The sequence below is a fragment of the Chenopodium quinoa genome, unplaced genomic scaffold (assembly GCF_001683475.1).
Source record: "Chenopodium quinoa cultivar QQ74 unplaced genomic scaffold, ASM168347v1, whole genome shotgun sequence".
In the NCBI taxonomy this organism is placed as follows: domain Eukaryota; kingdom Viridiplantae; phylum Streptophyta; class Magnoliopsida; order Caryophyllales; family Amaranthaceae; genus Chenopodium; species Chenopodium quinoa.
In genome coordinates, this window is record NW_018742205.1 from 3,517,021 (window position 1) to 3,539,163 (window position 22,143).

The window sequence follows — 22,143 nt, forward strand, 5'->3', positions numbered from 1 at the left end:
ACCTTATATCCTTGTGTACTACTCTACCAAACACTCTGCTTGCATTTAGATTGTAGTCATCCACGTACCTTATAAAGCACGTAGCTAAGCTCATAGGATCGTATGTTGTCTCATGTATAACTTTGTTCCTGATCGTCCATGAAGCCCACAATAAAGTTGCAAAAATCAGTAATTCGCTCCTAGTCATTTGAGAAAGAAATAATGCCTGTTCTTTTAACCTCCGAGGAACGGAGGGACTTCTGTTTGAGATGTGTGGTTTTAGATTCTACGAGTTTTGGGATGTTGATAATTGCATATTTGTCCATATTTTTACTCCCTTATTCTATAGTCGTCTTTTATTCGTTAAATGGAGTTATTATTACTAATTGAACTTAATTACTATGTTTTGATGTTGTTAGGTGACATGGGCTAGGGTTACAATTGGAGCAAATAATTTCCACTAACCCACCCTTTTCCAGAAAAACTGCACTATTTCTTTCTCTTATTATTTTTGCTTACCTTTTTTTTTTCTTCTCATCAGACATGGAAGGAAATCAAATTTATGTCTCCAACAAATTGTGAAATACCATAAAATCAATTATTCAAAGCAATTTTCCCCAAAGTAAGCACAAATTATGCTTATTGGAGATACAAAATTGATAATATGGAAAGTAAGGAAATTGGCAATCGGTCAATTTCATTTATCACTCAGCAAATTTTGGATCTATTTTACAGTTTTTTTTTTCTTTTTGTTGAAGCCACTTATTAGCCTATTACTCTTAAAACCCGGTTCACATTGATTTATTGTAGACCATTAGTAGAAAAGATACTATGGTCGTTCAACTAATGGTCACTATGTTAAAATAAAGGTTATTATGTTAAAATAAAGTGATTGTGTTTTTATAAAGGTCATAAGAGATTATATTTTTAATGAAAATTTTAAAATACCGGTCAATATGAATAATAAAGGTCACTAGGTTAAAATTAGGGTCACTATATTCAACATAATGTCATACTTCAAATTTGCAATAATATTAAAAATCACACAAGTTTTAATAAAGGTTACTATGTTAAAATTAAGGTTACTATATTTAATATTAGGGTCACTATGTTCAATATAAAGTCAGTTGCATACGTATAGACCCTCAAGTCCGCAATAATATTATTGTGAACCAAATCCACACAAGTTTTTCTGCTTATTAGCCTACTTTTAATTATCTTTTCCTTTCTCTTGCCCCTGCTTCTTTCTCACTAGATCGACTTGATATGACTATGTACTGAAGTTTTCATCATGCATTAGACTATCAACGGCTAGAAAAAAAAAAGAAAAAAAAATAAAATCAAAGGCTTACAAGGAGTTGGAAAGAATACTGTTTCTGCAAAGTTAGCCTTTTATCTTTATGCTTTTTGTGAACTCGTGATGCAAAAGTGATGAATGTTCAAAGAGAAAACTTGCTATTGAAATTTAATATGGTGAATTGAGCTATTTCATTTCTGACATGACGGGACCAAACCAGATGAGTTAATAATATTAGATTTATTAGTTACCATAAACTCACATTATTTCATTAGATGGATTTTTGGACTCATACATCTTTTGAATTAGTTACCTCTTCCCTCAAGACTATCTTAGGTAATTTATTTTATACAAACCTTTAAACTGTCTGATAATTATTGATAGATACAGAGTTTGTAGTAACATGCTTCTCATTCTCATGTGAAAGTGATCAAATCTGGAGAAGTTGGTTGTTTCTTGAATTTATCATGTATTTAGAATCTTTCCCAGGTAATGTTAAAAATGAAGATCTTTCTCATGCGACTATTTATATTAAATAGGTATTTTAAATTAGTAGCATCATGGATCCTTTTGAGTTTTGTTGAAATAAAGGAAGGAATCCAAAATAGCCTGACTCGGGCGTCCGATCGGGCGCGAGAAGGGTCGTAGTTCCTGAGTTCTGTCGCCCGATCGGGCGCGAGAGGATGCTTGGAAAATGAAGGTGTGTTCGCTCGACTAGGCGAGCTCCGCCCGACCGGGCCCGAGAGCAGCCAATCTTTTGGCTGGATGCTCGCCCGACCGGGCGCGGGTTCGGTTGTTGGTTTGCCTAGCTTCCTTGGATTCTTTTTCTTCTTCAATCACTTGTAACCCCTCACTTAAGAGGTGTTTATGATGATTAAAACACATGTTTTTACTTCTGATTCTTTTCACCTTTTCACTTCCTCTTGATCTTCCATCTTCCCTCTTTGTTCTATATATATTTTGTGATCAGATTTTCTAGCGTGACACAAGAAACAACTCATTCACAAGTAGCCAAAACACATTAAGCTAAACACAACTCTATTTCACTTTGGGCATAAGTTTGCGTAGACTCCACCTCTCATTCTAAAGTGCCTTAGCGTGAGAGTGGTGTGTAACCTTAGGGGACGATCCGGCGAATACAATTGAGCACCCCAGTTGCGCCGGAATTTGTTTTCATAGGCAGTGATTATTCACGCCACACCGAATTTCCTTCTTTTATTTTGTTCTTGTTCCATTGTTGCTTTTGTTTTAGACACCAATTTCACAACAATTTTGAAAACGAATTATGTCTATTACAAGTAGTATTTTGAACAAGACTCTTCCCGACCTCTCTAAGTTGGAACCGCTTGATGGTAACAATTATAAGAGGTGGTCAAAAAAATTGCTAATCTTTTTTGAACAATTGGAAGTTGACTATGTGTTGATTGAAGATGTCATTGAGACCCTCAAGAATGCGGAAGAAGCTGCCAAGACCGCTACTGAGGCAGTCCCGGCGGCCATAACGGAAGCCTTGAAGAAGAAGGAGAAGGACAACAAGCTTGTTCGTGGCCATCTCCTCAACCACATGAATAATACTTTGTTTGATTTGTTTGTTAATTTCAGATCAAGCAAGATAATATGGGATTCCTTAGAGAAGAAATATGGATCGGATGATGCCGGTAAAAAGAAGTACGTGGTGGGCAAGTGGATCAATTTTAAGATGGACAATGAAAAGCCGATCATGTCTCAAGTCCATAACTATGAGAATTTAGTGACTGAAATACTTGGTGAAGGCATGAAGATGTGTGAGACTCTTCAAGCCAATGTTCTCTTGGAGAAATTCCCTCCTTCTTGGAATGACTACCGAAATCTATTGAAGCACAAGAAGAAGGACATGACCCTCCAAGAACTCATTAGCCACATGAGAACCGAAGAAGGCAATCGCCTCAAGGATAAGTTTGAAACTTTGTCTCTTAATTCTTCCAAGGCTAACCTTGTTGAGTCTTCTTTGAATGTATCTTAAAACAGGAAATTCTTCAAGAAAAAGGGAAACAACAAGTCCAAAGTCAATTTCACTCATAACAACAAAATCCAAAAGTCTAACGTGACGTGCTATGTGTGTGGAGTCATAGGTCACAAAGCCTACCAATGCACCCGTAGGCATGAAGCTAAGAAAGATGGTTCTACCTCCCAAGCTAATCTTGTTGAAAAGGAGGACATCATTGTAGCAGTGGTGGTTGAAGCCAACTTGGTGGAGAACAAAGATGAGTGGGTTTTGGACACCGGAGCATCGAGACATTTTTGTGCAAACAAGGCTTTGATGACTGAGTTTGAAGATGTCACCGACGACGATCATGTCTACATGGGCAGTAGTAGTAGCGCCGGATTCCTTGGCAAAGGAAAGGTCCATCTCAAACTTACCTCCGGAAAAACTTTATTTTTGAATAATGTGTTGTATGTTCCCTCTCTTAGGAGAAATCTTGTTTCGGGATCCCTTCTCAACAAAGCTAGCCTAAAACTTATCTTTGAGGCCGACAAGATTGTAATGTCTAAAAATGGAGACTTTGTTGGGAAAGGTTACCTCAATAATGGTTTGTTTGTTTTGAATGTTATAAATGAGAATGGAAGTACTTCTTTTGCTTATATTGTTGAGTCTTTGGATGTTTGGCACAATCGTTTGGGACATTTAAATTCCTCTTATTTGAAAAAGTTAAAGGACATGAATTTGATTAATTATTCCCTGGAAGATAAACTTTACAATTGCCAAATTTGTGTTGAGGCCAAACATACTAAGAAGCCATTTAAGCAAGTGGTCTCAAGAAGTACAAAATTGCTTGAATTGATTCATTCGGATTTAGCGGACTTTAAAAATTGCACTAGTAGGGGTGGGAAAAACTATTATATTACTTTTGTTGATGATTTTTCTCGCTATACCAAAGTTTATTTGCTTAAAATAAAAGATGAAGCCGAAAGTGCATTTTTAAAGTACAAAGCCGAAGTTAAAAATCAATTGGACCTAAAAATCAAAAGAGTTAGGACCGATAGAGGTGGTGAATACGGCAAAGATTCTTTACAAGATTTTTGTGAAGGCAATGGCATCATACATGAAACAAGTCCACCTTACACACCCCAATCTAATGGTATTGCCGAAAGGAAAAATAAATCTGTAAAAGAGACTATGAATGTCATGCTTCTTAGTTCCGGTTTATCCGATAATTTATGGGGAGAGGTGGTTCTTTCCGCTTGTTATGTTCTCAATAAAATGCCCCATAAAAAATTGGATAAAATCCCCTGTGAACTTTGGAAGGGATATAGTCCAAATTTTAAAATTTTGAAAGTGTGGGGGTGTTTGGCTAAGGTGGCCTTTCTGGATTTAAAAAAAATCCACCATCGGGTCTAAAACTTTTGATTGTGTGTTCATTGGATATGCTCATAATAGTGCAGCCTATAGGTTCATGCTTTTAAGTGATAGATCAATTTGTGAAGCTAGAGATGCTGTATTTTTTGAGCATATTTTTCCTATGAACAAGTTTTTGTCTTCTAATGTTGATATGCAAACACATGATAACTTGTATGTTACCACACTTTCCTTTTGTTTGTTGTAAACTCAGTTTAATTAATGTAATTTCAGTCGTTTTCAAAATTAAAATTATAATAAATAAATAAATAAATAAATAATAAAAATACATACAAACAAATTATACAAGCTTTGGTGTGTGAAGATAGTATTTAAAAAATGGAAGTGTAAAGATAAACTAATACACCGTACTTTTTAAAACAGATTTAGTCTAAACCCTTGTAAGGTTTGTCCTGCCCCATAATTGAACGATCGTATAAAGACTCAGCCCATTTATTTATTAGACGGATCTAACACATTAATAACTGTAGCGGGTCATAGGGATCCAAGGCGTCCAACCCATTGAATTGCTCTCTCTCAGATATCCATTGAAGCGCATTCAACGTTCTCCATTGAAGCGCAGTTGACGTTCCCGTTGAATCTAGTTCTTGTATCCCCCATTGAAGCAGCTTCTGAGGTAAGTTGTTTGTATTTGTTATCATCATATCAAACATCCCTAAAATTATGAGATAATTGAATCAAATATTGCTAAAATGTATTGCACAACCTTTTAATGTTAGGATTCAACTATGAAATCAGAGCTCTTTTCCCTGGGCCCAGGTTTGCCGCCCCTCCTGCCCTGCCTCAGGGACAGGCCTAATTGTATTAGTTTCCTTAAATTTTTCTTAATTTCGCATTGATTCTTTTGAATGTGGATTTGTGTTGAGCACAAGTTATGAGAGTATAATTATATTGAGATATCTTATTGACCTTGTGCAATTGAGCTGCCATATCTTTGATTTAGTGAATACTTCTTAATTTTTGTTTCTGTTGTTTTGATCAATCATGCTTTAAATTATATTCTAGTAAATTGATGACATTGATTATATGGTTTATGTTAGCTCAATTATATTGTAGTCTGTTTAAATTTGTATTGTATTCAAAATTATTTGCTCGAAATTATATATATGGGGTCTTTTAGAACGTATGAGCATTAAAAAAAAAAAAAAAAAAAAAAAAAAAAAAAAAATAAAAAAAAAAAAAATTGGATAGGAACATTAAAGATGTGATAGTTTCAGTGGTAGTAGGAAAAAAAGGAAGGGATGTACAATGGGGCTTTACGAATTTTAAGTAATTGTGGTATAAGGGATTTCTTTCCTTAGTTATACCAAATGATAACTTCGATAAGAAAGGGAATTATGATTAAGGGGTATCTATGGTTATACTCTTATACCAAACAACTACTTAATGATAATAGTTAACATACCCTTTCCTCCTTTTATTTCCATTTCATTTCATTTTCAAGATGAATACCAAACATGCACTTACTGTATTCAATTTGTTTGTCTCAATAATTTTAGTTTGTTGATATGATTCTGCTTGTTAAGGTGTCTCAACATAAACCATGAACCATGAAAGAATCTTTCTAGTCATGCTGGTCCCGTCAGGTGCGACTGGCTAAGTCCATGAATCATGATTTGCTAGGTGCCTAGGTCCCTTTGCCAAGTCCATATCTTATTTGGTTCTGACAAATGGGTTTATAGTTGTTTGTACCTTCTCTTTGTAGCTATGCAATGTATTAACCTATATAACACGAGCTGAATATGTTTCTTTTATAGGAACACACTCCAGAAACAGATATGCTAGCTGACCATTCTAATGATGACCAAAAGTGCAAAATTAGAAGGCTAGATCTCGCTGACAAAAACAAAGGTTTTATAGAGCTGTTGCGTCAGCTGACAGTTTGCGACTCAGTCTCAGACAAGGAATTTGAGGATAGATTTAAGGAGCTTGCCTCTGAGGGGGATGACCATATTATATGTGTAGTAGAAGATAATGACACTGGAAAGATTGTAGCAACAGGAAGTGTATTCATTGAGAAGAAATTTATTAGAAATTGTGGTAAGGTTGGTCACATCGAAGATCTGGTAGTCGATGCTAATGCACGAGGGAAGCAATTGGGTAAGAAAATGATTGAGTTCCTCACTAAACATGCACGATCAATTGGATGCTACAAAGTTATCCTTGACTGTTCTACTGAGAACAAAGCGTTTTATGAGAAATGTGGATTTAAGGAAAAGGAAATTCAGATGGTCAAGTATTTCCCTTGGTGAGAGTTTTCCTTGTGTTTTCGTACTTCTTGCATATGTGTATGCTTTACTGCAATAATAGTTGGGCAGGCTGATTTTGACAGATTGTAATCATCGTACAACACTCCATGACTTCACCATTTGAGGGAATGGTCACAATTTTTGTACTTTGTATTATTTTAAAATACTCTAGTAATAAAATGACCAAATTCGAGTTCTGAATTTACTTGTTTATAAAAATAATTTAGCCAGCAAAAATATACTTCATTATTTTTTATCATGTCATATCCTCATTTACGAGGAATTGGGATAATGGGACAACTCCAACAAGTGGTGTATAATCGTGATTCCCTTGAACATATGGAGCGAAATTGAAAGGCAAGGGATTATACTACAATTCTGTCTTGGAAAGAGAACAAACTCTTGCACTTTCATGTGGATGTATGCAAATGTGTGATGCAGATACAAAGTGATTGTATGTTTCCACTTACTGTTTATTTGCAAATTCTTGAGAGTTTCACTTCCTAGGAATGAATAAGATTGGTGCATTAATTCATGATAGGTGCCTGTCATCTTGACAGAGAATCATACAATTCAAATCAGGCCTCTGCATCAGATAGAAGCACAAAGAAGCTTCAAAGAAAATTTTGGGTAGCGGAAGTCCCCCAAAAGTCTGTAATTTTGGGTGGTGAACAAAGAAAAATGTTACTCCGTATTCCAGTCAAGGATAGTTTGGCTTGTAGAGTCGTAGGGATACTCGAATTGACAGTCAGTGCCCAAAACGTGAGGAGGCAAGAGGAGGCAGTGAGCCACTTGCTTCTCAATGTTCTGCAGCAAAAAGTTTGGGGTACATTATTCCCCTTTTTGTTGATACTGGACAATGAATGAGCTTTCTATAGAATTGGTGTGATTCTGTGATAGTATCAACAAGGATAAGAACCGGTGGTGTATATTTTGGGTGATTTAAATAGTATGAATTTTGAAGGACAGCGCACGTACAGTTGGAGAAGGATGCAGTACAAGGAAAGAGGTAGCGCATAACCCCCCCAACAAACACACATAAGATCAATTCAGATGCTGCCATCCTGCCACTTTCAATGAAGGCTCTTGCAGCATTGGTGCTGTAAAGAAATAGTGTTGGAGATTTCATGTAGATTACACTTGCTCAAAGAAGAGGGAGCTTTTGGGATCTAGTGCATATTGCAAGGGCGCTGGCATCCTGTCATGGCCTTATTATTTCCTTCAAAGCTGGACTCCGGCACGCCATACTTGTAATTTAATGCAAGATGTATAGCCATTTCAAGAGAAATTTGTAAGAAGCATCAATTCTAGACATGTTTAAGACATTGTTAAGCTTGGTGCTAACTTTAATTCTCTCCTCCTATGTAAAACTGGAAATGGTAGCCCATAGTTTAGCAAGCTCAACGCCGATTATGAAGATTAGAGAGTGTGGACCAAAGTTCCCAAGAATTTGGATAGTGTGATTGGCAGCTTAAAAGTGAACAAAAAAAATAATAATAAATAAATGAAAGCAGGCTTGATTGTATAAAAGGGAATGAAATTGACAAAGGTAAAATGAGACTTTTATTTGAGGCAAAGTTTTATAAAAAAAAAAAAAAAAAAAATGAAACTTTTATTTTGGGAAAAAAGAAAGTACTAGAATATTCTAGTTAATCACCCAAAGAATCAGCTTAAATAGTGAATACATTGTTTCAAAAAAACAAAAATAGTGAATACATAAATATATATTGAATATCCAAAAGCGCATCAACTTTTACATATACACTGAAAATGTACAATCCTACTGCTAATAGAGCAACTTATTTTGCAAACTTGAGAGATTGCATCGATGTTAGTGAATTCATCGAGCATGTTCCACACAGCCCACCACCGTTCCACAGTAATTGCCTTCAGTCGTATAAACCGTACTGTACAGACTGACCATGTCCAAGCCAAAAGACAAGTATGAAGGCAACTAATTTTCTGGGACTCGGTTTTGACCAATGTCGACAAATACTGAACCAAACCAATAAGCTTTCTTTTCCTTTGCTAAAATACAAATATACTATCTGCATCACTCTACACCTTCTTGGACTAGCAAAAATAATACATTTACAGGTTACTACGTGTTTGTCAGTCTAACCTCTCAAGTTCTTCAAATCTTCTGGTCCATTCCCGCTCTTCATAGTCTTGCTCATCTAGACCCTTTTCTGTGCTGTATACAATCCTCTCCTTACCAATGAATGTTCTCTGTGCCATGTCCCTAGCACTCAAAAGCTGAATGATAATCACGTTAGCTTGTGAAAAATAAAAATTAAACACGTTAATAGTAATAATCACGTTAGTCAGCCAAGAACTAGAGACAAAACTAAACAGGTAAATTAACACAGGAGCTTAGAATAGGTGAAAACTGAACCATCAAATGGCCAAATATAGTTCTGCAGAAGCAAAATCATAAAGTTGCAATAGTAATGTTTTGATTGCAACTTAAGTAAGAAACACGGGGTGATATGATTGTGCTAGATCAAAAGACTTCAAAAAATCTAATAAAATAGTAATACCTGAAAGACCTTTACATACTCCTTCTGTCCTCAAATAATATTCTTGTAAGATTTGGAAACACGTATTTTGGTAAAGTGCGGTCAGAGTGTGAGGAAGAGAGAGTTAGTAGAAGGCTCCACTTCACATGGGTTGAGTGAAAAAAATTTCAATTTTAGTAACAAGAAGATTATTTAAATATCCTTAAATAATAAATGGAATATAGGCCGATTATTTGTGGCAAAATAAATTCTACAACAATCCACCAAAAGATCCTAAATAACATACTCCCTCCATATTTTATTTGCATTTTACTTGCTCCACTTTTCTTTCGCAGCTGTATTTTATTACTTGCTCCATTTCCTCCCCACTAGTGATCCCCTTATATTATATTTTAATATTTTTCATATTCTCTCTCCTCCTACCTATACTCACTTTTGCTTTTTCGGATTTTTTTTTTTTAATTTTTTTCAACCGACCCCACTTTCATAATATTTTATTACTTTCGACTATTGCTCCTAAAACTTCGCGCATGGAGAAATGGAACAAGTAATAAAATACGGAGGGAGTAATAAAGAATATCTAATTGAACTAGGACACCTAACAATAATAAAATACATCTTTTTTCTACATGTAAATTTCAAGTATAAAAGAACAAGTAAAACCATGTAGAACTAAACATTAAAAGGATAGGACTTATCCTAACTAGACCACTGGCCTAGTATTTTCCTAGAACATCAAGCGTCTTTTTACCACCTAATTACCCTCACATCATAATAGACATATAACTAATATAACCAACCCAAAACAACAACATATAGGTCACTCAAAAAAGATGATGAGGAAAGAGAGTTATCATATCAAGGGGCATATCTGCATATGTAACCATTAGAATATAGAAAGCACAAGCATACTAATAAAATCAACAACTCTAAGGCTATTAGCCTCTCATAGCATAAGAACATGAGGAAAGAGAGTTATCATTAGTAAAGACTTACAGAGAGGAAATCTACAACAAGGTTTTTTAATGTTGTCCATGACTTCTATGAATGTCAATATTGAACAAACGGAGCAAAATTGGCTCTTTGTTATTAATCTGGTAACTAGTACTAGGCCCAAGCAATGCTTCCGGTCAATACTTTGAATATTATCTATAAATGTACTAAAACAAAAGTTGCTGACATCATCATTGTCCACATGGAAGAATATCCTGAATTGATCCACAAGGGCTATTGTGGTGTTTCTATAGAATAAATGGGGCTAGTGTGTGGCCCTATGCTGGCAGAAAAGGTTCCTATAACAATTAGCAAAGCACCTCATCTCATAAAACCTTTAATAATCAGCAAATTTAGCCAAATTTCACCTAATTTCCACCTTTAACAAAAAGCAAGATACCAAGAGTTCCTAGATAAAGTATGAGAGCTTCTAGATAAAAATTTGTCAAGAAGATGCAGAAACACTCCCACAGACACATTCCTAGAGGTGTCAAGAAAGATCCAGCATAGAAGATTTTAGAAAACACTTCATGAAATAACTGAGATCTTCCACGTTAAATGATAAATTCAGCAAAACCATCTAGCAACGACATAAAATTCAATAATGATTATGATTGAACATGTGCACTGGAAAACTTACCTTGCGTCTTAGAGAAAGATCGGGTGATTCAAGTGCCCGAGCTCGTAGATTTCTCACTTGATTCCGTTTTTCTATTTCAGAATTTTTCTTGAGAGTCAATAACCAGCGAACCAAGGGTATTGCAAAGAAAGAGCCAGCATAAACCTACAAAGTTTACATTGAAAACAAACATATACTATTACAATAGAAAATTCCTCAGATCAACAAATTTCACTCAAGCAGATTTACTAATGTCAGGTGTAACTGGATCAACAAATTTCACTCAAGCAGTACTATAGAAGAAGATCAAGACAAACCTGAAGCGCAGGCAACAATGTCGAAGCTAATGAGAGGAATCCACTAGGTTTTACAGCCATGTCCCTTAATTTAAAAATAATATTGGAAGACTAGAAGTTAGAAAATGAAAATTAATTCAAAGAAGAGAGAACAATATTTTGATCGAGCCATACTTAAGCATGGTACTAAGAATAACCACACCAAACAAATTCAGTCCACCCAATCCAATGACCATTGCTCTCTCGGCAGCACTGGTTTTGCTGCAAGTATACAATGAAAAACTTAATTACTGCTAAACAGGCAGGGTAAGGTATCAGGTGTTCAGGTCCTCAACGCTAATGAAACATACCTGAATTGCCACTTATTTTCTTTGAAGAACTTTTGTATACCATCCATAATTGATGATCGTTTCCCAACATACTCTCTCCTTCCAGTCCTTGCCGAGGAAGCAGTTCGCTGAAGTGATGGAAATCTGTATAATATGTTTCCCTGCAAATGAACAGAAAAGTTGCAAGACAATTAACAAAATACCATAAGTCCAATGACACTAATGAAACCTACACCTAGCTTGGGTTATGCAAGACATCAAATGTATAATGCCTCTTTGCACAAAAACAATGAGAAACTCCTACCCTTAACCTCACAAAAGTCAGAATAGCATAGTTACCACCTCCATCGGCTCCATGGCTCAATTAGACCCTTAATCCAAAAGGTAATTTACTTGCACTACTACAGCAAACCTAATAAATAGCAATTTAGCTAGACATTTAATTTTATTGATTATGACCCAAACGTGAATAATCACACGTTAGACACTAAATCAAATTAATTAAGAGCGGATGGATTCATGTGGGCTAGGGTTTTCTGTTTTCGTGCTTATTTTCGGCCTATTTCGTTTTCTGTTTTGGGAGTGTCATCCTTAGGATTTAACCTAGCCACTGTTATGTAATTTGTACTATCTTCAAGATCAATAAAACTTTCCTCTCGCGTATCTGTGGATGTGGCTAACTCATCAACAGTGAACCACGTATTCTTTAATCTTTCTTGCATTTGTCATAACAATTAGAGAGCATGAATGGTAAATGGGATGATTTTTGGGTCAAGAAGATTGATGACAACTGTTTAATTTTGACCTTCCAATTCAAGTACATAGTCCCTATATCACCCAATTTTAGCCTAGGCATTTATCACTTCTCTGCATAGGTAAAAGGTATGTTCCTTCCTATTTTAACTCTTTTATTTAAGGTTCTTTTAGCTATTTTATTTATCGTCTTATAACTTTTTTTAGAATCAGGATTGCATTCAACAAGCAACTGCCTTCTTTCAATCTAATTTACCTATCCAAGTAATCCAACTTCATAAATGCTGTCATTTCTCTCTTTGTCAACATTGAAGTTGTGAAATACACACATGCTTAAGTCCCATTGCACCGTCTACAAAAGAGAGTTAAGTCCACGGTTGCAAGAGAGAAAGTGCCCCCAGAAAAGACCAAGTAAATTAATCCATCCATACCTTTTAAAAAGTTTTAGATAACTTTTATGAATAGTGTTTGGACAATTATACCCTCTATAAAATGTTTTTTACTTATTTGCCCTCATTAATGTCAATTGCCTTTTTTTTTTTAACTCTTAAGAATAGTGTACAGACATTTATTCCCCTAAAATAATTTTTTACATACTTTCTCTCATTAATGTTGTCAACAACTAAATTTGTGACATAAGGCCAAACCGAAATAGCTCCCCGGACATGGTTAGCTATCATGGTAGCAATTTTATAAAAATAGCACAGCTAAAATGTCAAATATAGAGTAATAATAAAGGGAGAAGACAGCAATATGAGTTCACGATTCAAACCTCTTCATCTACTTCTGGCTGACCATCAAACCGTAGAAGCACAGGTAATATATACGAGTCATCACTCTGAAAGGACAACGATGAAAGCTTAATCATCAACAATATGGTAAGTAGCAAAAGTTTATTTAGATAGAAAAACAAATGCCTCAGCAAGTTAGAAAATTCACTGCATGTCTGCATGTGCTTAAAGGCTCACTATTTTAATTAACAATATAAGCATATACACAGCTTAGGCAACTATTCAAATAGAATTAAGAAACAAAGCCTGGAACCTATTCCCTTTTTCAGATAATAAGCAGACAAAACCACTGGAAGAAGTTTTCAACATTGTAACTCTGTCACATCAACAAGTATTTAGAATTTTTAAACTCGAAGAATAGGGCTTGCGAAGATAGTAGTGAAAAAAAGTCCAGCTTCAAGAAAAAAACTGGAATATAATTATATGAAACCTTTTTTTGTTTATTGGTTGGTTTGGCTGTTCGAACTGCTGAGTATGGATCTCAAGCCTTTTCACTAGAGATATCTTCCTTACTGTAAAAAGGTGTTCTGACTTTTGAGTTCAGAGATAAATTTCACATGCCGAAGTCCCACCACAACTTAAACAGTCTCTTCCCCTTTAAATTTCCCCTTCTTCTCTTTCCCACAATTACCTTTCTTTGTCAAGATTTTTTAAAAGTTTGTATTCCATACATGGCATTCAGAAGGCACAGCGTACACAGCAAGGCAAAAATATCCACACAATCAATTCCAGCCTCCGACTTTGATCTCGTTTAAGAGTTTCCGTGTATTCTATTCCTCTTTCCATTCCTAACACTAAAGACTCTTACTAGAAGTGTACAACTATATTAAGGTACTAATGACTGTTTGCCCGAATAATTTTTGTAAGCAAATTATATATATGCAACAGTGAATCATTTTGATGGGGGAGGTAGGGAAATGAAGGAAGGTGTATGGCTGTTTGCCCGAATAATTTTTGTTAGCAAATGATACAAAATCCAACAGTGAATCATTTTGATGAGGGAGGTAGGGCAATGAAGGAAGGGCAAGAACTGTATTGATAATAGAGTTTCCATGAAGGTTTAGGAGCATATGATTTTCAAAGTTTTTAAGAAACAGAATTTGAGGTTTCTAACTTGAAGGTCCTGAATTTTAAGTTAGATGAATACAGATAGAATAACAACTTTCCAGTGACAGGAACATGATCACGCATGGCCATTTTGATTACATGAGCCTTAACTATTCAGGAAGAAGCTATTTCCGGAATTAAGTGTCACCAAAGCAAAAATTTACAGAAATCCAATACTCAAATAAACGATACTGGAGGTTACCTTTTCATTTTAAGTGCTATAATAGACAAAATGTAAGCATTTAGTATTCAATGTCTTTGTTTGCCTGAGGCATCATTATTTCCACTAATTTAATTTTCTTTGTACTTCTAAAAGCCTCTTTCATAGATTCATCTTAAATTAGAAAATTGGAACATGATGCATGTCAAGATTTTATCCTGCTGGCAGTAGCAGTAGCAGCAGCAACAACAACAAAAACAACAACAAATATATATAAAAAAATAATAAAAAATAAAAAATAAAAAACTTTATACTCGTTTAAGAGCACCCAGGAACCAACCTCTTCTTCTGTCAGCACATCCAGATAGGGTGCAAGTTCTTCAGCTGTAATCACTCCACCATTTGACGCTATGTACTGTCCTATCTGCCAAAATCATTAAATTGTAACATTAAAGCAGTAATAAGATGATCAAATGAAAACATATTTACATTAAATGAATCAATTGGACAAGCATATATTTTGACCTTAAATAAAAAGACCAGTATACCATCAATGCAAAAAGGACACTCAGGATAATAGAAAAATTGAAGGTTGAGTCACAGGCAAAAGGGTTAGGTTGTGCAAGGGCAGAGAAAGAGGAAATGAAAATTGAGAACAAAACAAAGTACTGAAGATCTACTCACTAACAAGTTCATCCATTAGTTTGCTGACTTGCTGGCATTAGCTCAACAACACTATATACTACGATTCATAATTCATATCATCACCGTGATATCAATCTTGGCCTCAAACCATGTCTTAACCAAATTTTATAGGTTTTTGAGCTTACTGTAACCAGGACATTAGCCAGCAACAGCCTCAAACCAGCTGTGTTGTCTGTAATTGTTCCGTGACTGTTACCACGATTGCAACAGCAAACAAGATTTTTGTCCATGATCATTACTATGAGAAGATACTGTTCATTACATATTTATCAGATGATTCAGATCTTATTAACCTTAAATCAGAGGTGATTTGGGGTTGAGAACTAACTAAGCTGAGAAGGTAAACCCTATGACCTTAGTAGCTTGACCTCTTCTCACATCAAGTCCTAGTTATTTGATCTTGCATCAAAGATCTTACTTTATAAGTCATGCTGCTAAAGTGCTAGATGTATCCTCCATTGAGACAAAAAGTTTGACAGAATGAACTCTAAGATAACAGATTTTCTTTTAACTTTTTTAGTACATTCTGCAATACTAGCATTAATCATTCACAATATATCTTGTAGACGTAATGATTGGTGTGGTTGGTGCCTATACAAATTCAGACATTCAGTACTAATGTCATATTTCATTAGCTCGATTCTGGAGCAACCTAACACAATGGCATCTGTCATCCCATGCCTGTATACATTGACTGTGCTTCAGGTCATTATTTTAAAAATTAAAGAAGATATAATTAAAAAAATAGAAAAATAAAGAGAGAGAGAGTAAGGAAAAAAACACACTATGGCAGTTAAAAAATGAATTTCTCAACAATGAAAACAAACATCACCCTTGACTTTAAAACCTAACATATTTATAAGATCTCTCAAAAATAAAAAACAACACCCCCCCCCCCCCCAATAAGCAAAAAGATAACTAGACTGAAAGATTGGGAGAAAAGCATTTACTAGTCTGACAGGAAGGAGTACCAACTCAGAACATGGATAACACAGCATAAAGCTTAGAAAGCAACTGATTACTAGATGCAATGCTAAAATATTACCAGCTTCCACCTCTCTTCTTCAATTCCTTGGTTTGGATCACCATCACCAAATACAAATGAGAAAACCTACAGCATAATGTCAAATAATTTAATGCTCAAACCCCTCTCCCCCAAAACATAAAGATGAAATATTTTCCACTATCAGAAAATTGAAGCATTATTCTGACTCACAGACTCAATGAAGTTCATGCCTTCATTATTCCCTCTTCTTTGAGTTCTCCTATAGTAATTTATATCAGTGTACCTAAAAGGAAAAACGGAAACAAAAATCTCAAAGAAGTTTCACCAGAAACAGACAAGTCTGAGATTTCTCAAGATAAAACAGAGAGCAAATATAAAGGGACATTCTCAGGGAAACTTCTCAAGCAATATAACCAAAAACGGATGGCAATCAATTAAAAGAAAACATTGAGCCATGATCCAAAGTTATTCTTGTTCAACAGATAGGAGAACAAGAAAGTACTCCATAGCAATAAAGCATAATTGATTGAAAGAACAAATCTTTACCAAAATAAATCTGCTGGGTTAACAAAGAAGCTGATATTTGGACCCGAACTAAATGATCTACCTCCTCGCCTCTTACGACTGTCGTCTTCACTGTCAAAACCAGTATGTATAGGAAGTTTGTCAGATCATGGTACTGGATTTGGGAATGACGATAATATGACAATGACTTGTGGACAAAACATTGAAAACATACCTTCCACTTGAGGCCGCTATAAGAATTGCTGTAAACACAAGAATAATTGAAGCAATTAATGTTGTCCCAAATGAAACCCTTATAAGATATTCAGCTCCAGACTGCCAAAAAAATTAGCAGAGGTGTTGACAAGAAGAAAAAAATCCAAAGAATAAACCTAAAAAATCATTGATTTCCATGATAATTAAAAGATAATAATACCTTTGCCTTATCAGCCCAGGGTTCAATTTTCATCCTGAAGGATTTACCCACAAGCCTTGAACGATAATCCTTTGGGAAAACATAGAGAACATCACCTTCATCTGAGACCTGTTAAGCATTTGCAATGAAAAAACTGAACATCAAGACCTATAAACGCCAAAGACATGCAATAAGATGACATTGACAATAATAATAGAAAATTTAAATTGTGGAATGGCTAGGAATAAATCACACAGAAAGATGAAGAGGTACAAATGAATCAGCAAAAAGTATATGCTGGGATTTTAGAGGACAAGTAGCAGTGCAAACTGCAAAGCGGCAAAGCATAAAATCACCACCAACCGAACAGGAAAGTCATACTTACATCAACAAAAACAGGTAATTGAGGATTTAATTAGGCAGTGAAATTTGCATCAAATGTGACTGTTCTTCATGCATGAGTATGAATTACCTTACATCAACAAAAACAGGTAATTGAGGATTTAATTAGGCGGTGAAAGTTGCATCAAGTGTGATTGTTCTTAATACATGGAGTGGCAAATTTTGATAAAGCATTAAATACCTAGCTGTCCAAAGAAAGAAAGAAATCAATAACACCATTTTGATACCTCCGGCTCCTTTAAGCTAAGGGAGTAATGCACTGACATCGCCTTGAGTAATAGACTTTACAAATTTTACTAATTGCTTTAATCACTTGACTGAACTGATCTAGTCGATTGTAACCCGAACTATGACTGAAAAACCTCCTTTGATGTTTACTAGTTCGTAGTCTCCTACCATCATTAGGCCTTTGATGTTTACTAGTTCGTAGTCTCCTACCATCATTAGGCGCGACTAGTGATAAACTGATAAATCGCCAATCGTGTAAAGCAAGCGCACAAAATTTCTCCTCACAAATTACAGTTTTACAATCACCCATTTAATTCAATTTGCTATTTTTACATTATATAATGAATAATCTCACAATTACAAACAACTAGCCACAAAATATATATGCCAAAATTTATAAAATATCATTCAATCAAACAAACAATTTAACAGATTAATGATTACAATAAGACTACTAGAAAATTAAATTAACTTCAAAATCAAATTCATATTCATAATTATACCTCTAAGAAACCCTCAGTATCAGCAGCAAGTGCTTGCAAAGCTTTCTGAGCTTCATTCAATTTAAGGCCAGCTTTGCTAGCAATATCACCAATAGTGACTCTTCCTCCAGAAGAATCAATGGCGTCCATAGCTCGCTTTCGAACATCGGACGGAAGTTTATCGCTCTCCACCAATTTCCCCGGCTTAAACGACGTCGCAACATCGATGCTACTACTGCTAGCTCTAATAGTCGTAATTCTAACCCTAGAATTCTTCCTCAGATTGCGCGACAAAACACGAGGAATTGACAATGGTAAGTTGAATCTTTGAAAGGAAGGATGATGGTGCTTGAATACGACATTAATGGCGGAAGAAGAAGATGAAGAAATGGGATTGATTGAGAAGTTTCTGGAGAGAGAAAAATGGCGGGATTTGGGAGTTGAAGAAAGACAGATTGAAATCATGGATGTCATTTGAAAGGTTGAATGAAGGAGAAAAGGGTTTGGTTTACATTACAGGTTCTTTTGAAGGTTTATTACAAAGGTTGAGTTGTGTTGGAAGTGTGATAATTTCATGATTTGGAGGTGAGTGGTTCACAAAGAGAAGAGTAGCCACTTTGAATCTTTTCATCCTACTTCAATTATGCCTTTGCTATTATAAGTAAAAGGCTTCAGTTCGTCTCCATATATGGGCCTTTTTTGTGGTAGTTTTTTAAGTAGCGGATAGCGTTTTGACTAGGTCAAAACACTATTAGGTAAAATTAGTGGTGTTTGAAAAAGTAGCGGGTAGTGGTTAGAAAGATTTTCTCAAACGTTAGAGAAACAAGCGTTTCCTCCAAAAAAAAGTAGCGGTGCAAGTTATAATATTCTGACTACTACTGTCATCAAGTCCAACAACTTTTCAAGTTTTCATCTTCTTTCAAATTCCTACATCATCAATATTGGATTGGTGATTATCATTGTTCAAGTAAGTATTCTCCTTAAATTTATCCCTCTCCTTGTTTCATTGATTTTTTTTTTTTATGAAATTTTTTGATTGAAATTCTGAATATATATATATATATATATATATATATATATATATAATTAATTCAATTCATCTTTTGGGAAAATTACACAAGATGATAAATTATAACCTTTGGTGCAATTTGATAGAATTTATTCTCGACTGATTTAATATATATATATATATTGAGAAACATATGTGATAATATTATTAGATTATCATGCATAAATGAATTATTAGATTGAAACTCTGTGAAATTCTCTCCGCTTATGGTGAAATTCAGCGAATTTATTTAGCTGCTATTTGTGATCCTTTTCTTGTTCTTTGAATCTCTTATCTACGTTAAATTGTTGATTTTGTGGTTATTTGTTTGATGGGTTGTTTGTCGATTTTGGTTAATAATGAGTGTTGAAATTGTGCTATTGATGAAAGTTTACAGTAAGATTATATGGGACCTATTAATGGAATGAATTTTATCTTGATTGATACATTCATGTAAAAAAAAATATATATATATAAATAAATTGAAGGGAAAAATTATAATGGAAGAAAGAAAAGGATAGGATCATATTCTATGTAAGATGTATAGGCACCCGCAAATTGTATTGTAGTTGAAATTATACAGAAATACAAGTTGTCAGGAGAAGCTATTACTCTTGTAGGGTTAGGTACATTAGTCATTAATCAATAGCTTGCATTGTTACATTGTAGAGTTAGGTACATTAATCATTATTATTGTAATTGAAATCATATAGCAATATCAATATATTGAATTTTGCATTTATTTTCATGTGATACCACTTATCATGATGATACCAAATTACCAATTATCATAATGATTTAATTATATTTTTTTATGTTAATTGTGTGAGAGGTTGACAACCATATTAATACTTGGTTGAATTATTGATGATTTTATGTGTTTGGTAGTTAGATGGCCTCATCGAGTAACAAAAGAATAACAAAGGATAATGGGAAGGCACAATTTTTTAGGTGGAGTGACAAGGATTCAATCATCCTATGTGAAGTTTGTCTTGCATTTATAAATGATAATGAGAAGGCACAATTTTTTAGGTGGAAGGAAATTCAAACGGATGTCGAAAAAAAATTCGGTCGTGAATTAAGTAATCCAAATACTTGCAAGAACAAATATGATACAATGAGAAAAGATTGGCGTAATTGGAAAAAGTTAAAACAATCGGAGACGGGTATAGGATGGGATCCAGAGTCGGGAAAAATTGACGCTACAAATGAATAGTGGCAAAGAAAAATCAAGGTATGTATAATTCACAATTTAATTTATTATATAGTCTTTATATTAACAATTATAGTATGAAATTATTTTTAATAAAATTTTAATTTTTATAATAATTTAATGTAGGAAAATTCAGAATTTCAAAAGTTTTAACTAAGGGGTGTAAACTTGGAGCTTGAAAAAAAGTGGGAACAATTGTTTGGAGATTCTTATGCAGTAGGAGATAGTGTTTATGTGCCCTCAATAGACCCCATTGAAGATCTTACCATACAAAATGAAAATTTAGAGGAAGGGAACTTTGAAAATGATGGTGGCGATACCTATTTTCCAAGTGACCAATATGCTCAAGATTTACTTAATGATGAGGGGAATTTTTTTTCAACATTTTATAGAGCAAAGCACGTAATGATGCAAATTTAGGTAGTTCGGGAAGTAGGTCATCACAAGTGACTCGTGAAGCTGCAAACAATGAAACTCATTCTTCTAGTAAGATTCAAAAGCAGCCTCCATTAAAGTCTAATAGTGGTCAAGTGAAACATACAAGAAGACAATCAGCAGGATCTACAATGTTATCTAAGGGAATTATTGAAATGACAGAATGTGTTAAACAAATTAGTCAAAGTAGTACATCAAACGTGTCCACGATTTCTACACCAATGAATACCATTAGTCGTATTATGGAACATGAGTATTTGGAGAAACATAGTGAGTTTTGGTGCTTTGCTACTACTGTCATTGGAGATGCAACTAAAAGAGAGATTTTTTTTAGTATGGCGGATGATGATAGTAGAGCTAAGTGGTAAGAATATCTATATATATATTAAGGGTAATAACTAGGAGTAGTTTAGGAATCAATGTTTTGTTTGCTCTAGTGGTAAAATAAAAATGTAGATGAGAGTGGCGGATAGCTCAGTTGGTAAGAGCTTTCCTCCCGGTTCCAGGTGATCCTGGGATCGATTCTTATCCCCGCCCTAGTGGCTCATATGAACCAAAAAAAAAATAAAAAAAATGTAGATTTGTTCTTTGTGAAATATTTGGATTATTTGTGTTATGTGTGTTTTTCCTAGAGAAGTTTTTCAGTATTTTTTATGATAGTTTTATTCATGACTTATTTTTATAATTGACAGGATTGTTATTAATATGGATATTGATGAGGAAAGAATGCGCAAACTTTGTATTGCAATTGCATTTACAATATATATGACGTCTACATATTTTTATAAATACATGTATAAAGAACCATGCATGACTACAATCCTAACAGGAGAGATGTGGGTAAAAGAAATGTTGATTGGCAATCCTATTCGATGTGTCAATGCATTTAGAATGGAGCCACAATTATTTTTAAGATTAAGTAATGATCTATCATCGAAATATGGACTAAACTCTAGTTGTAATATGTCTATTCGTGAGAAAGTTGGTATTTTTTTAAATGCAATTGCTCAAGGTGCCTCAAATAGAGTTCTTGGTGAGCGTTTTCAACGTTCTAGTGAAGCTATAAGTAGGGCAATTTATGATGTCCTCAATTCAATTTCTTGTCGAAAAATCAAGGGGCTTGCATATGATATTATAAGACCGTATGATCCAACTTTTACACGTGTGCCGGAAAAAATAACAAAAGATTCAAGATAGATGCCTTACTTCAAGGTAA

The 22,143-nt window shown here is 34.6% G+C and overlaps 2 protein-coding genes and 1 pseudogene across 2 annotated transcripts; 2 read left to right on the forward strand and 1 right to left on the reverse strand.

The window, feature by feature from the left end:
* The first annotated feature begins 5,123 nt into the window (after nucleotides 1–5,123).
* On the forward strand, nucleotides 5,124–7,123 carry LOC110729464 (glucosamine 6-phosphate N-acetyltransferase-like). Its single transcript, XM_021909199.1, has 2 exons — nucleotides 5,124–5,289; nucleotides 6,431–7,123. The coding sequence occupies exon 2, from the start codon at nucleotides 6,452–6,454 to the stop codon at nucleotides 6,923–6,925; it is 474 nt and encodes a 157-aa protein (XP_021764891.1). The 5' UTR covers nucleotides 5,124–5,289; nucleotides 6,431–6,451; the 3' UTR covers nucleotides 6,926–7,123.
* A 1,244-nt stretch (nucleotides 7,124–8,367) lies between these two features.
* On the reverse strand, nucleotides 8,368–18,871 carry LOC110729473 (uncharacterized protein At5g03900, chloroplastic-like). Its single transcript, XM_021909210.1, has 13 exons — nucleotides 18,253–18,871; nucleotides 17,141–17,248; nucleotides 16,940–17,040; nucleotides 16,747–16,836; nucleotides 16,411–16,483; nucleotides 16,240–16,305; nucleotides 14,830–14,913; nucleotides 13,204–13,269; nucleotides 11,700–11,839; nucleotides 11,524–11,610; nucleotides 11,371–11,434; nucleotides 11,075–11,218; nucleotides 8,368–9,178 (listed from the first exon to the last, which is right to left on the reverse strand). Exons 1-13 carry the CDS (start codon nucleotides 18,703–18,705, stop codon nucleotides 9,035–9,037), a joined length of 1,620 nt encoding a protein of 539 aa, XP_021764902.1. The 5' UTR covers nucleotides 18,706–18,871; the 3' UTR covers nucleotides 8,368–9,034.
* A 1,277-nt stretch (nucleotides 18,872–20,148) lies between these two features.
* LOC110726718 lies at nucleotides 20,149–21,316 on the forward strand (annotated as a pseudogene).
* Nucleotides 21,317–22,143: the final 827 nt, after the last annotated feature.

Coding starts and splice junctions, on each gene's coding strand:
- LOC110729464 (XM_021909199.1), top strand. CDS start 6,452: ATGCTAGCTGACCATTCTAATGATGACCAAAAGTGCAAAATTAGAAGG.
- LOC110729473 (XM_021909210.1), bottom strand. CDS start 18,705: ATGACATCCATGATTTCAATCTGTCTTTCTTCAACTCCCAAATCCCGC. Junction 16,484..16,746: donor AACCCAGCAGATTTATTTTG/GTAAAGATTTGT, acceptor TTTTCCTTTTAG/GTACACTGATATAAATTACT. Junction 14,914..16,239: donor AAGAAGAGAGGTGGAAGCTG/GTAATATTTTAG, acceptor TGATTTTGGCAG/ATAGGACAGTACATAGCGTC.